The sequence below is a fragment of the Colletotrichum chrysophilum genome (genome assembly GCF_026319265.1).
Source record: "Colletotrichum chrysophilum strain AFK26 chromosome Unknown scaffold_20, whole genome shotgun sequence".
NCBI lineage: Eukaryota > Fungi > Ascomycota > Sordariomycetes > Glomerellales > Glomerellaceae > Colletotrichum > Colletotrichum chrysophilum.
In genome coordinates, this window is record NW_026517307.1 from 474,687 (window position 1) to 488,007 (window position 13,321).

Genomic DNA, 13,321 nt, shown 5'->3' on the forward strand with positions numbered 1-13,321 from the left:
TCCGGCCATTGAACCCCGAGCTCACACTCAAGTTCAGGCTGAGAGCTTGGTCTTTTTTTCTGATCACGAGAGCAATTGGTTGTTCTCGCAATTGATCAGAGAAGATGGCGTCTCGTCGCCTACTTTCCACCTCACTATGGAGGGCCACCCAGGCACCTCAAGCGGTCCCGCTCGCTGCCGCCGCCCGCTGGAGCTCCTCTAGCAGCTCGACCTCAGCCATCGCATACAAGGCACTTCGACGCCGCGCCGCTCCTCTCCCCGTCAGCGACAGCCCGCCGGCATGGTCCGCCCAGGCCGCTGTCTCCAACATCCTCTACGAGACGCCCTCCCCGTCGATGGCTCCCCCGAAGCGCCATATTCTCAACTGCTTGGTCCAGAACGAGCCCGGTGTGCTGTCCCGCGTCTCCGGTATTCTGGCTGCCCGCGGCTTCAACATCGACTCGCTCGTTGTCTGCAGTACCGAGGTTGAGGATCTCTCGCGCATGACCATTGTCCTGACCGGACAGGACGGCGTTGTCGAGCAGGCCCGCCGCCAATTGGAGGATCTCGTCCCCGTCTGGGCCGTCTTGGACTACACCAGCGCTGCTCTGGTCCAGCGTGAGCTTCTGCTTGCCAAGATCAATATCCTGGGACCCGAGTACTTCGAGGAGCTGTTGGCTCACCACCGTGAGATCACGGCTGCCGACGTTGAGCACCCCGAGGGCGCCATCGAGTCGCAAAGCTTGGAGGAGATCGCCAAGGACTTCCATCCTAGCAAGTTGGCTGCTTCCCAGGCTCTCCGCCACAAGCACGAGCACTTGAAGTCCATTACCTACTTCGCTCACCAGTTTGGTGGCAAGGTTCTGGATATCAGCACCAACAGCTGTATCGTAGAGATGTAAGTTGACCCCTGCTCATGATAAGATGCCTTTACTGACAATCCCGTAGTTCTGCTAAGCCCACAAGGATCGACTCCTTCCTGAAGCTCATCGGACCCTTCGGTATTCTTGAGTCCGCCCGCACTGGCCTGATGGCCCTTCCCCGTTCGCCACTGTACGGCCCGAACGAGGAGACGATTCTTAAGGAGGCGGATGAGGTTGTTGACGCTAGCCAGCTCCCCCCTGGTTAAGAGACAATATTTTAGGAAATATCCGGCGTTGGTAAAACGGTATTGCCATCTTTCAATGCTACTAAGTTACTACACAATCTGTACCATTTTTGAAGAACGCCTCGCCTTTTTCTGTGACCGTGCAACGCCAAACCTATCCCATTAGATCTTGCCCTTGTTGACAACGAAGCCCTCGAGCGCAGCTGCGTGATTATTAGTGTCGAGTTTGTACGGACCAGGGCACGAAACTCACAAACTGCAGCCCACAAGCGGTTCTCCGCCTCGGGGAAAACGAGAGACCTGTCACTGTAGAAGACTTCGTCGTGCACCTCCTCAGGATGACGAGGCAGGCAGTGCATAAACTTCCAGCCTTCCTTAGCACCGCCACGCTTGGCCAGGTCGTTGGTGATCTGGTAGCCAGCAAATGCCTTGAGGCGCTTCTGTGTCTCAGCCTCCTGACCCATAGATACCCAGGTGTCGGTGACAAGGATGTCGGCGTTCTTGATGGCCTCCTCAGGAATGGTAGTCTCGCTCAGCTTGCCGGGAGAAGAAACTCCGTTGGCAGCGGAGGAAACGACAGCCTTCATGGCGTTGGGGATGCCATAGCCGGTAGGAGAGGCGACGGCGATGTCAACTCCCATCTTGACACACCCGATGGCGAGATCGAAGAGAACATTGTTGGAATCACCAATCCAGGCAACTTTCAATCCCGTTACACCAAGGTCCGCCTTGTCGGAAATCTTGGAGGCGGGGAAGGACTCGTGGATGGTCAAAAAGTCGGCGATAATCTGCAGAGGGTGGTAGTCATCGGACAGGGCGTTGATGACTGGGACGCTGGAATCCTTGGCCAGTCCAGCGACGTCGGAGTGAGGGCCAACACGGGCAACCATGCAGGAGGTCATGGACGAAATGACTTTTGAGGTGTCATACAGAGACTCGTTGACCTATGCGAGATTTAGTCTAGTGTCACTCGGGTCCAAGGACTTGTGCTTCTCACTCCAAGCTGAATGTCATCCTTGCCAAGGAACATGGGGTGGCCACCCATCATAGCCACGGCAGCTTCTGTCGATACACGGGTACGAGTGCTGCGCTTGCTGAACATCATGGCAACAGTCTCGCCCTTCAGGCCTGAAGCTAGAGCCGGGGGCACATTGCCGGACTTGACGGCGGTCTTGTTGGAAGCGGCGTTGCGGACGAGGGTAGCGAACTCAGCCGGAGTGAGATCCGCAATGGACATCAGATGACGGGGACCGGCCGATCGTGAGTAAGCCCGGCTCTGGAGGCCGTTGAAGGCTTGACGGGTGACACGGAAAGCAGGTTGCCTCATGATGGGTGATTCAAATGACTCGAGCTGGCTGGGTGAGAGGAATAGAAGCTTGAGACAACCGCGAACGGATTCGGGCTGATATGCTGAGGCCACAGATATTAAAGCAAGCTTCTGATAAGACGGACTCAGTAAGTTGCCGATCTCAGTGAGTCGCGGTGGGAGTCAATTGGTGTATTTAGAAAGAAGGTTGAGTCACTGTTGGATAGCTTCAATGAAAGACGATAGCTACATGAACCCCACAAGCCCTTCCCGCGCAGGTGCAGCAAACTCGGACCCATTCAGACAGTGCGCGGTTCTCACCGCTTCACACCGAAAATTTCGGAATCGCTCTCCAAACCCTGCAAATTCAGCGGGCTGTAGGGCAGACGACGATGCGGCTCACAGCGATGCTACAGGCGGAGACCTGACAGCGGGCAGCTCATGCAGGAGCCCAGACCGGACCGGTGAAACGGCCGCAACCGGAGCGTGCTGGAAGCAGCAGCTGTCAGCAGCTCGACGGCGCATTGTGGAGAGGATTTTCAGTACAAGACACGGCTGAGGAAATGGTTGCGGTGCTGCGCAACGCTGCGCATGCGTGCCTGAGGAGGAGGGTGGGCCGTGCATATGCTGGTCAGGCACTCCAATCCAAGCTCTCAAGAAGGGAACATGATCCCCATCCCCGCCCCGGGCCATCCACACTTCGGCCGTCCCCTTCGACCTAAAGGTTCCCTGTGTCCAACTCACCCAGCTGACTAGACCTCGTCTCATTGGTTTCAGGTGACCTCTTCGGCTCTGCCCTGTCTCTTCAGCAGCACTGCCAGCCCAGCTGCGCTTCCCCAGGATGAACCAAGTTATTTGACATCATCACGCATTACGAATCCCGAATCCCTGGGCAAGATCGGAAACTCAGCTGCCCTTTTCCTCTGCATTCTGTAACCTTTTCCTTTTGTTAGTCTTTCTTGTCTCCAATACCACTGGTCTACGGCGATGACGGCCATCCTCCTACGATAATCCGCCATTTACACAACCAGAATCCCCCTCGATTCGCAATGTCCGACGAAACTGAACGAACACCGCTCCTGACGCCCAAGGGCAAAGGAAAGGCGGAAGACGACTCTTCGATGTCCGAGACGGCCCCGCTCTTGTCCGGCTCTTCTGGAACTCCTAGATACGACGGCGAACGAGACGACCCCGACAAGGCGAGCTTCTGTTGCGAAATCTGTCGAAGTCCTCAACCGCCACCATCCATTTCCGGTGCCTCGCTCGCCGGGTCGCATTCATCGCACACATCGCTCAAGGAGAAGAAGAGCTCCACGCCATGGGCCTCCATCATTTCCATCGTCGTGCTTGCGACGCTGGCCGTCTGCATCATGCTTGTGGCTTTCTTCGTCCCGGCAGCAGTGGAGGAATACGCTAAGCAGGCCGCTGTAGTCGAGCCGACGAATCTCTCCCTCGAGTCCATCACAACCAATGGCGTACGGGCTCGAGTGCAGGCCAACTTCAAGCTCGACGGGTCCAGAGTCCAGGATCCCACCTCTCGAAGGATAGGAAAGTTGACGACCTGGATTGTAAGGGCGCTTGGGACCGAACAGACCAAGGTCGGCGTCTACCTGCCAGAGTACAACGACGTTTTGCTTGGCACCGCCGTGGTACCGCCGCTTTCAATCAGCATCGTAGACGGTCAGACTACCAAGGTGGACTTTGTCGCCGAGTTGTCGCCCGGAGATGCGGAAGCGTATCGAAAAGTCGCAAACGAGTGGCTGGATGGGAAGCTCGATCAGCTGAAGGTGCTCGGAAAGGCCGATATCCCACTCAAGTCCGGAATCCTCCCGCTCGGAACTCACGCGGTCAGCGAGATCTTGACGTTTGAAGGTCAATCACTCTATCGCTCCTTTGCTTCGTTGTATTTTGGAGAAAAAGTTCTGCTTTGAATTGATCACGCTTTGCTGTATTTTTGCTTAAACACACCAAACTAATACCTCGTATAGCGAAACAAATACCCTCGCTGCCGACGTACAATGTCTCGAGACTCAACTTCCGAGACGTGCCAGATTCCGATGGACGATCAGCCGTTGGCGCCGACGTTGCCATCACGGCGTTCAATGAGTATCCAATCAGTCTTGATGTGCCCGAGCTAGGATTCGAGGTTCTCATTCCTAACTGCAACTCTTTTGACCCCTACATTCTTGTGGCCGACGCCACCACCGAACCCCTCACTATTAGACCGCATGCCGAGGTCACCGCCAACGTATCGGGTATCATCCGGGAGCTTCCCAAGGACCTCACGAGGGTATGTCCCAATTCGAAGTCGTCACCATTGGACAAGTTCTTGGACCAGTACATGCATGGCGAGGCTGCGACTGTCTACGTTCGTGGGCGGAAGGTTCCTGATTCTAAGACCCCTGGCTGGGTCGGAGACATCTTGTCAGAGATTATGGTACCTGTGCCATTCCCCGGCCAAGGGTTCGATAACCTCATCAAGAGCTTCTCTCTTACCGATGTGAATTTTCAACTCCCTGATCCGATGGCGGACCCGGATGATGATGACGGAAACCCCAAAGTTTCTGGCACTGTCCAGGTTCTCGCCGGTCTGCCAAAGGAGATGAATTTCGACATCAACGTGACCAACATGCGAGCGACAGCCGACGTCATGTATCAGCACAGGAAGCTCGGAGAGCTGAACCTCGAGAAGTGGCAAGCTGCCAACTCTACCAAGATCGAAGACGCCAAGAAGAAGGAGCCGCTTCTTAAGATCACCTCTCGCGTCGAGAACGCCCCTTTGAACATTACCGACGGCGACGTGTTGACAGACGTCATGCAAAAGCTCCTCTTCGGCGGAAAGGAGGTGATGCTTGACGTCAAGGCTGGTGTTGACATCAAAGTCAACACGGCCCTCGGGAATTTGGTCCTGAAGGACATCCCTGCTGAGGGCAAAATCCCAGTAAAACGTCCGTATTAGCTCTTGATGCTGTTCGTCTTATCGTGGGTTGTTTTCATATGTCCCTGCCTGCCAGCGCGATGAGTCCTGGTTACGGTAGAGCTGACTTCTGGCAGCCTTGCCTGGCAAAGCGATCGGCAGCGTTCGTCCACAGGTTGGAGACGTCAAGATAATCGACACCTCTGAGACGTCACTGACGCTAGAGGCGTTGGTTAATATCACAAATCCCACGCCGTACTCTGCCTTTGTGCCATACGTCAACATTCACATTGCGAAGGATGGCACCATTCTTGGCAGCGCCACGGCAGAGAACCTCAACGTTGTTCGGGGTAACAACACCAACATGGTCGTCACGGCCAAGTGGGATCCCACAACCCACGGCGACGCTGGTCGCAGGATCGCCAGCGATTTAATATCTGAATATCTTTCTGGACGCAACGTCACATTTGACGTGAAGGCACACCGGGGAACTTTGCCGTCGGTCCCCATTATCGGCGAGGCCTTGTCCAAACTCAACATCACTATTGCCGCCCCCAAATTAGACCTTCCTGGAGACGGGGACGAGGAAGATGGAAAGAAGAAGGGTCACTTCATTAGAGACGCGACGTTCCACGTATTGTCTTCGACAGCGACATTCACTTTGGTATCCCCGTTGACTTACAACACTATTTACGTCGATTGGGTAAACGCGACGGCCTACTACAACCACACAGAGAAGGTCGGCCACATATTGTACGACCTGCCCTTTGCGGCACCGCCAGGTACGTCGGAAACGCCGAGGTTGCCTGTGGACTGGTCTATGGGATCAGTGGGCTATGATGCCGTGAGGAAAGCGATCGGAGGCGCTTTGAAGCTAGATGCCAGCGCGAATGTATCGGTTCGGATTGGTAATTGGAGGGAAACGGTCTGGTACGAAGGCCAGGGAATCGGGGCGAGCATTCGTTTGTAAGTACTTTTGGGCTGGGTTTATGGCGTTTGGGTGTCAACAACAACAAATTGGGCGGCGGTAGCGCAGGAAGCGCAAAGAAACGTGAATTACACGCGAAAATGTACTAGACGAGCCACATGGCTGCAGTCACACTACACTTATCAGTCCCTTGAGTATCAACACGATGTTTGCAACAAGCTGTTTGAAAATAAGACGCCGAATACTTCTTGAAGTCGGATTCATCGAGGAACAGGTAATGATCTGTTCAGAAGACACCGTTAACAAGCGGAAGTGGTCAGCCAGTCTCCGGAACAAGATTAAAGGCCCGTTGTTTCCAGTCGAGAAATGCTGCTGGCGATCACAGTGCATGGGCACAGTGTGATGCACACCTGGCGTCAACGTCCCACCATTGAACCTCCATCGTTCGTTAAGCAATCAAGAATCCCATCACACCTCAAACTCTCGGCCGATTGAGCAGCTGTACGAGTTCCGACTTGTCAATTGCCGACCAATCATTTTCCACATCACAGAACAACAAAGAACTCGAAAGGTCTGGAGCTGTGCCCTTCCAGCCTTCGATCACGAAAAACCCACGCCAGTTCCCCCCCCTCCCCAAACCGGACATCAGAACATATTTCGCCACGAGGCCGAGATCGTCAAAACTGGCCGCCTACGGTTAGGAAGCATCCCAGCTACCAGGAAAATGGCCGCCTTCTCCCCGTACGCCCCGCGCAGGCGCCGTTCTCCACGCGTGGTCATCACCTGGGTGGGCGTCTGGCTGCTCGTCGTCACGTTGACGTGGTGGTTCGCGACGCGGCGCTCGGCGGGGGCAGCCGAGATGGCTTCATACGCGGACGCGGTCATCAAGGGGAAGGAGATCCCTCCGGAGGCCGGCGGTGACTGATTTTCTTTTTTGTCTTGACATTTCATCTCACGGACCATCCCTTGTATCGATACCAATTTTCCTTACTTCTTCGTGTGTCTTACTAGCCGGGAACACAGACACAGACATGGGCGTTGGAAAGCTGTCACAGAAGCATGGCGGAGGGGGGAAAGAAAACGACGGATGATCGGCGCCAGCTTCTGGCCCCCCCTCCTCTGCCCCCACGATGGGACAGGGCACGGAGTTATTTGATCGCGGGATCAAGATTGGTGTTGCAGGAATGAAAGATGCGGCGTGTGGCGTGCCTGGCGCGGCCTGGAATGTCACGATTGTGACGTCGGGCTAGTCACATCATTGCGGCACCGGGTTGTCCCCCCTCACTTGGTCCAGACACAATATTTCCACCGAGGGGGCTTTCACGTATTCTGGAACCAAGGAACGCCGAGATACGGCCTTGTCAGACATCGAAGGATCGTGGGGTAGCAAGCTGCGAGGATTGGGGGGTAAAAGCCTTCGGAGCGGGCAGGATTGGCATGCAATTAGGTTCGCAGAGCTACCGTTTCCTGGAGATTAGCCTAGGGGACGAAGACTGGAATTTCCAAGGGAGGCTCAGACCCGGGTTTCTGGGGGAGCAGGGTGACCAACAACGCTTCCTCATCACGATCACCAGGGGCAAGTGGACTGTCTGGCTGTCAGGCGCTTTTGCTTGTTTTTGGTAGTTGTGTAGTAGCAGGGAACCATAAACATCTCGGCATCGTTTCTTTATTACACACTTCTTATTATATTGAACACAGTTACACAACAACAGCTTCCCTTTTTTCCACTGTCTTTCTCTACGCACGTGTGTCATCCGGACCTTTTCCCTTCATTCTACCGTATCTTTACTTATTCCCAGCGCGGCGTCAAAGTAAGCAAAAGCCACATGGTACATAAGGGCCCTTTGTCCTAGTGTCGCCGCTTCCAGGATTAGCAGCAACTCCCCTCGGACTCAGCCAGCGCCTCGCGCTTCTGAAACGGGAGAGCTAAGAAGAACGGCAGTTACGAAGCGCAGGAGTGGCTCAAGCCTGCTTCAAAGGCGGCGGCGGTCAAGCGGGAAAAAAGGTTCAGGCAAGTGTTCGTTTTCGATCGGCGACGCAAGCCGCGTGGGCTCGCATTTACATGGAGTCGAAAGGTGAAGCCATACATTAACCGCCGCTCTTCCCGAGCTGCTGGAAACTCTTGGCCTGGTCTTTTCAACTTACCATTCCATCTTAGCGCGCACCTATCTCGGGTTACAAGAATACTCGGCGTGACCACTACAGAGAACGGGAGCCGTCCGATATTCCAGCCGACACTCTTGGAGATTGTCAAGACTCGTTTCCACCGGAAGCTCACACAACCACAACATGAACGGCCTCGGCATTATGAACATGGACATGAACGCCCACGGGGCGGCCGTCGCGCGGCCGAGCCCCAGCATGCCCAACCTAAGAGTCACACACGCCGACGCCCTCGCCCAGGGCTGCGGCCGCAAAGACTGCTTCCACGACGCAGCGTCCCCGGACTGCGAGCTGCACGGCAACCTCGTGAGGGACATCATCAGATCCCGCCGCGAAGAGCGCCGTGCAAGGCTGCAGCAAAGATGTCGGACACAGAGCAGCGAGGCGCTGGCCATGTCAGCTGCCGCCGCGGCCGTGTCGGCGACCAGAAACGTGACGCCGCTGAGGCGGCAGTTGAGCCAGAGCAGCACAAAATCCGAGAGTCCGAGGTCGACTATCTCGTCGGACTTCTCGCCGTGCGTGTCACCTTTGATGGAGGATCTCATGCTTGAGGTCACGGATGCGATTGAGAGCAGCGGGACACCGCGTGAGGTCACGATGCTGCCGCAGAGGCGGACGGCGCATGATATGGACGAGATTTACAGGCTTATTGACGAGGCTCAGAGGGAATACGAGTGCCTCGCTCAACCGCCCATCGCAAATGCGCGGTTTGATGCAACAGCTCAACCGGGCTGGATGAGAGAAGATTGCTGGGGAAGTTTGACGGATCACTCATAGTCGAGGGGGGCACCAGTAGTAGAAAATCACGATGACAACAAAGAGCCACTTGGCGCCGAGGTCCGGCTGAAAGACAGCCGGCCAAGGAGTGGGCACGCAAACGAAGGAGTACACTCATACCCAAACGTATGGAGCAATATCAGAACGGGACCTCACCAACTGGAGTCTGAAGGATTGCGAATTGTGTCAGCATGGAATAAACCTGATCAATCTTGGAATTGTACATATTAAGGGTATGCACCTTTTGTCCTGGTCCTCATCACCCTCCCAAACCCCGATAGCTTATTGTAATCGAACACCGGCCTCGCGCCGTTTCGCCGCTGACGAACTCATGTTTGCATTCTCGCTCGAGTCGAGGACGCTCTGCGCCTCGCGTCGCTTCTCGTCTTCAATCTTCTTGAGTCGCTTGTCGGTCTTGCCCTTGCCGCTGCCCTTGCCGTGGAACTGGTGACTCATGTGCTTGAACGCCTCCTTCTGGTCCAGAGTTCTGCCGTGATCGTCAACGTACTTGAGCTCGACGTTAGGCTTGTATCCCTTTTTGAAAAGCTCGTCGACGGCGCGAGACGCCTGCAACTCGCGGTGTGCGTTCGCTTGTCGAGCACGCTCTTCCCTATCTCGGGTGGACATGGCATCGAGGCGGCCGCTGTTTCTGTCGCGCTCACGTTGCATCCTGGCACGCTCATCCTGCTCTCTTTCGATGCGCTTCTTTTCTGCCAGGAACTCGCTTCTCTGCCTCTCGCTCATATTGAGCTTGGCGCCGTGCGAATCCTTCAGGATGCCACGCTCTCTCAGCAAAGCCAAAGCAGAGCCAACACCTGCGTTGATCGTCTTTTCCTCGTCGACTCCTGTTGTTGCGATGTCTGTAGATCCCGCTCTTGCTCTGTCGACAGACTCCTCGCGTTCTGGATGTGAGTCGTCGCCCATGGGATGGTCCTCATCATCCGAATCATCCATTGCTGTGACGGCCTCCTCGACGGCCTTCGACCTCTTCGGCTTGCGTTCCTCCTCCTCATCAGGCTTCTTCAATGCCGACACAAATTCGGAAATCTCATCAATCACCACACCGCCGCTTTGCGCCTCGTTGTCAGGTTCGTCGACCTGTCCTTTCAGTTGCCTCGCGATATCCTCGGGGCGAGTCCTCTTCCTCTTCTTCAAAGCGCTCTTGCGCTGGATTGCTAGAGAAGCCTGTAGGTCTTCGTCGTCGACAAAGTTGTCATCCTCGACTTTACGCTTCTTCTTAAGGGCCATTGCGCCGGAATCAACATCCATCAGATCGTCCTCGGCTGCTGCCACATCAGTAGGGAAGATGTCATCCTCATCGACCGGCTTCTGTCTTGTTGACTTGGACTTCTTCTTCTTGGGCTTCTTGACCTTAATCTCGGAAATGTCGATGTAATCTGAAGTGGGGGGGTCTTCTGCAAGTCAAAGTTAGCTCAGCACACGCTTGCTGCGGATAAATGGACCAATACTTACGGACGACATCATCTAGATTGATGCTCTTCAGCATCTTCGCCTTTTCCGACGCCTCTCCCAAGATATCACCCAGCTCTGCTATCGCCCCGGATCCATCGAGTGTGAATTTCTTCGCCTTCTTGCCGTAGATCTCGTCGTCGTATTGTTGAAGGATACCGCGCTCGGCCCCATCGGCTGTCGCATGAACGTCGTACGCTGGCTTCTTTTTCTTCAAATCTAGTGTCTCTTGCAGCTTCTCCCGTGCCTTCAGGTCCAAGTTCTCTAGCTCATCACCGTCCTCCTCGTTTTGATCGATAGTCGAGTCCTTCAGGGTCAAAATTTGCTCGTCGCCATCGAGGAAGTTGTCCAGCTCGTGCGCCACCTTGACTCCAGCCAGGTCCTTGGAAGTGTACTCAATTGCGGCGAGTGCAGCCGCTTCAGCAGCAGCCTGTTCCTCCTCCAGCTTCCTCGCTTTCTCGATAGCCTTTTGCCTCTTCTTCTGCGCCTTCAACCAGGCCTTCGCGTCGACGTCGCCTCCGTCATCTTCTTCACCAAGACCCTTGCCTTCCAAAGATGCGAAACGCTGGGCGGTATCTCGTTCCCTCTTCAGGGCGGCTGCGCGTTCCTCCCGTTTGCGCTTCGCGGCTTCGGCTTCGCGAACCTTTGTATAGTTGTCGTAGGCCTGCGCCTGTCGGCTTTCGAGTGTGCTGGGTGCTTCCTCGTCGTCGGAACCAGATCTGTCGCGTCGTGATTCAGCGGGTGCGGGAGCGGCGCCAGGCACAGGCAAGGGCTTCATGCCCAGCGACACGCGAATGCGGTTCGTCTCCTCGATGGTCGCGGCGTCCATCTTGGCGAGGGGAAGATGATAGACCGAATGGGTGGGTGATTAGAATAGCGCGCTCTTGGTGACGTTGATAAGAGGTGCGGCAATCCAGTGAAGTTGAAATGTGGATTCGCAGATCGGTTCAGAGCTTGGAGATTATTTGGGTAAGGTACATCAAGGCATCTTGAGCGGACCTTCTTAGCAAGGCTGGGAATGCTGAGGCCAGTGCCGGCGCAAGACCCACCCATCGTGGCCAACCAGAAAAGTCTGCGGCTCATCCAGCCGGACCCGCCCTACTGATCTGGACAACGCTTAGCTAATCAAGGTGGGGCGCAGATTTAGTACATATCGCAGCCTTACGAATTTTCTTTCCTCTCTCTTTTCCTTTCTTCAACAAACACGGGTCTGTGTCCAGCGATCCTCTTCCCGTCCGCGGGTTAGAGTTGATTACTGCGACAGCTCGATCACCAAAGGAGCCATCAAATTCTCATGATGTCAATCTTCCGATCGACAGATCCAAGAGAGACCGGTCTTTGGGAAGCCATGTTCGCTTCGGCTTGAGCGTGGTGGAACATTGTACTGGGGACGTCATATTCCTACCCCTTCATCCGAGATCGTCGATCAATGAGGTTAGGGAAAACCATGACTTGCCCAAATATTTTCACTCGTAGGTATTTTTACTGTAATCGTCCTGGCGCAGATTTTGCAAAACTGCTGTCTGCTGCTTGCTGTTGTTGCGCCACCGTGATTTCCTCCCATCTCCAGACGGGAAGGCGTCTAGAATGGCATGGCTTTCCAAATCGTAATTACGAGCCTTGCTCGAGCATATGCTCTGTCGTAATTGCGCCCAGAGCGCATCTGCTCATAGATGAGGGAGCATGCCCTTTCCAGAAGGTGAAGTTCACGATGTGGTTGCCCGGTCTGGTCAAGTGCAAATTTTGCGCCTGCTCCTTCCTTACCAAGATCCCCGTCGCGAAGTGCAAAACGCTTCACAAAACATCAGGGTCGATGAGCACATGAAAATTGCTACCAGCAGAGCTGTCAGATTTTTCTGCGGCCTGTTGCTCGGCGCATTCGTGCCTGGCGCTGTCATCCAAGCAGACCATTCCGCGATGGATATTGCACCTGCATCAGGGTGCCCACCCTTCCGCTTCCAGATGGCATCAAGGTTTGTCGGTTACGGCGCAGATCCCCGTTCTGGGTATCCCGGCCGGCCGTCAGAACGGTCGAAGAGTGGGAGCTGGCCGGTGCGGGGTGCATCCCGTGTGATCTGGGGTAGCTGTTCGCACATGTGTCGACCTACTCCGGCCCGATATCAACAGGAGACTCCGCCCTGCCATCCATCACACATGCTGCTCGACACTACTGCACGGTAATGGTGAGGGTGTCGCATAACGCTCTGTCCGTCTTCATCCAGGCATTCTCCGAAATGACGCAACTTTGGGTCTTCGAGCTAGTTGGAAGGTCTGGCGTGTATTATGTACACTTACTGCACAGTGACAGCTTCAACAGAGCTCGTGCAACCAGGTGTTGAATCCGCTCACAAAATCCATAACCTCCGCCGTCATTCAGCTCCATTCCCTCGCACCTACCAGTGTAGGTTAGCGAGACACAAGCTAACGTATTTCCCTAAGACGAATTTGGCGATCAAGCCATGCTTGACGTGTCTGGTCATTCGATCAGACTAGGCCTCGGGACGGGGGTTGTGCGGGGGAGCAAACGCCCTTGTCTCCTCCACCTCCGCAACCCCAACCTCATCTCACCTGTCCGTCATCACAAAACCACCAATAACACACTCCAGTTCCTGGCGGATAGGACCGAACGGCAAGGTTGTCTGATCTGCTTGCCGACATCATTCAGACCCCTGT

General features: G+C 55.1%; 5 protein-coding genes across 5 annotated transcripts; 3 read left to right on the forward strand and 2 right to left on the reverse strand.

Moving 5' to 3' along the window:
• Positions 1 to 104: 104 nt before the first annotated feature.
• On the forward strand, positions 105 to 1,108 carry ILV6 (acetolactate synthase, regulatory subunit; the record flags this gene model as incomplete). Its single annotated transcript, XM_053176533.1, has 2 exons — positions 105 to 877; positions 928 to 1,108. 2 exons carry the CDS (start codon positions 105 to 107, stop codon positions 1,106 to 1,108), a joined length of 954 nt encoding a protein of 317 aa, XP_053039620.1.
• Positions 1,109 to 1,249: 141 nt separating this feature from the next.
• COL26b_003641 (uncharacterized protein) lies at positions 1,250 to 2,414 on the reverse strand (the record flags this gene model as incomplete). Its single annotated transcript, XM_053176534.1, has 3 exons — positions 1,250 to 1,290; positions 1,341 to 2,031; positions 2,085 to 2,414. The coding sequence occupies 3 exons, from the start codon at positions 2,412 to 2,414 to the stop codon at positions 1,250 to 1,252; spliced, it is 1,062 nt and encodes a 353-aa protein (XP_053039621.1).
• Positions 2,415 to 3,442: 1,028 nt separating this feature from the next.
• On the forward strand, positions 3,443 to 7,163 carry COL26b_003642 (uncharacterized protein; the record flags this gene model as incomplete). The annotated part of the gene is made up of 4 exons (XM_053176535.1): positions 3,443 to 4,265; positions 4,382 to 5,341; positions 5,448 to 6,092; positions 6,952 to 7,163. 4 exons carry the CDS (start codon positions 3,443 to 3,445, stop codon positions 7,161 to 7,163), a joined length of 2,640 nt encoding a protein of 879 aa, XP_053039622.1.
• A 1,364-nt stretch (positions 7,164 to 8,527) lies between these two features.
• On the forward strand, positions 8,528 to 9,178 carry COL26b_003643 (uncharacterized protein; the record flags this gene model as incomplete). Its single annotated transcript, XM_053176536.1, has 1 exon — positions 8,528 to 9,178. One exon carries the CDS (start codon positions 8,528 to 8,530, stop codon positions 9,176 to 9,178), a length of 651 nt encoding a protein of 216 aa, XP_053039623.1.
• Positions 9,179 to 9,460: 282 nt separating this feature from the next.
• Positions 9,461 to 11,477, reverse strand: COL26b_003644 (uncharacterized protein; the record flags this gene model as incomplete). Its single annotated transcript, XM_053176537.1, has 2 exons — positions 9,461 to 10,593; positions 10,652 to 11,477. The coding sequence occupies 2 exons, from the start codon at positions 11,475 to 11,477 to the stop codon at positions 9,461 to 9,463; spliced, it is 1,959 nt and encodes a 652-aa protein (XP_053039624.1).
• Positions 11,478 to 13,321: the final 1,844 nt, after the last annotated feature.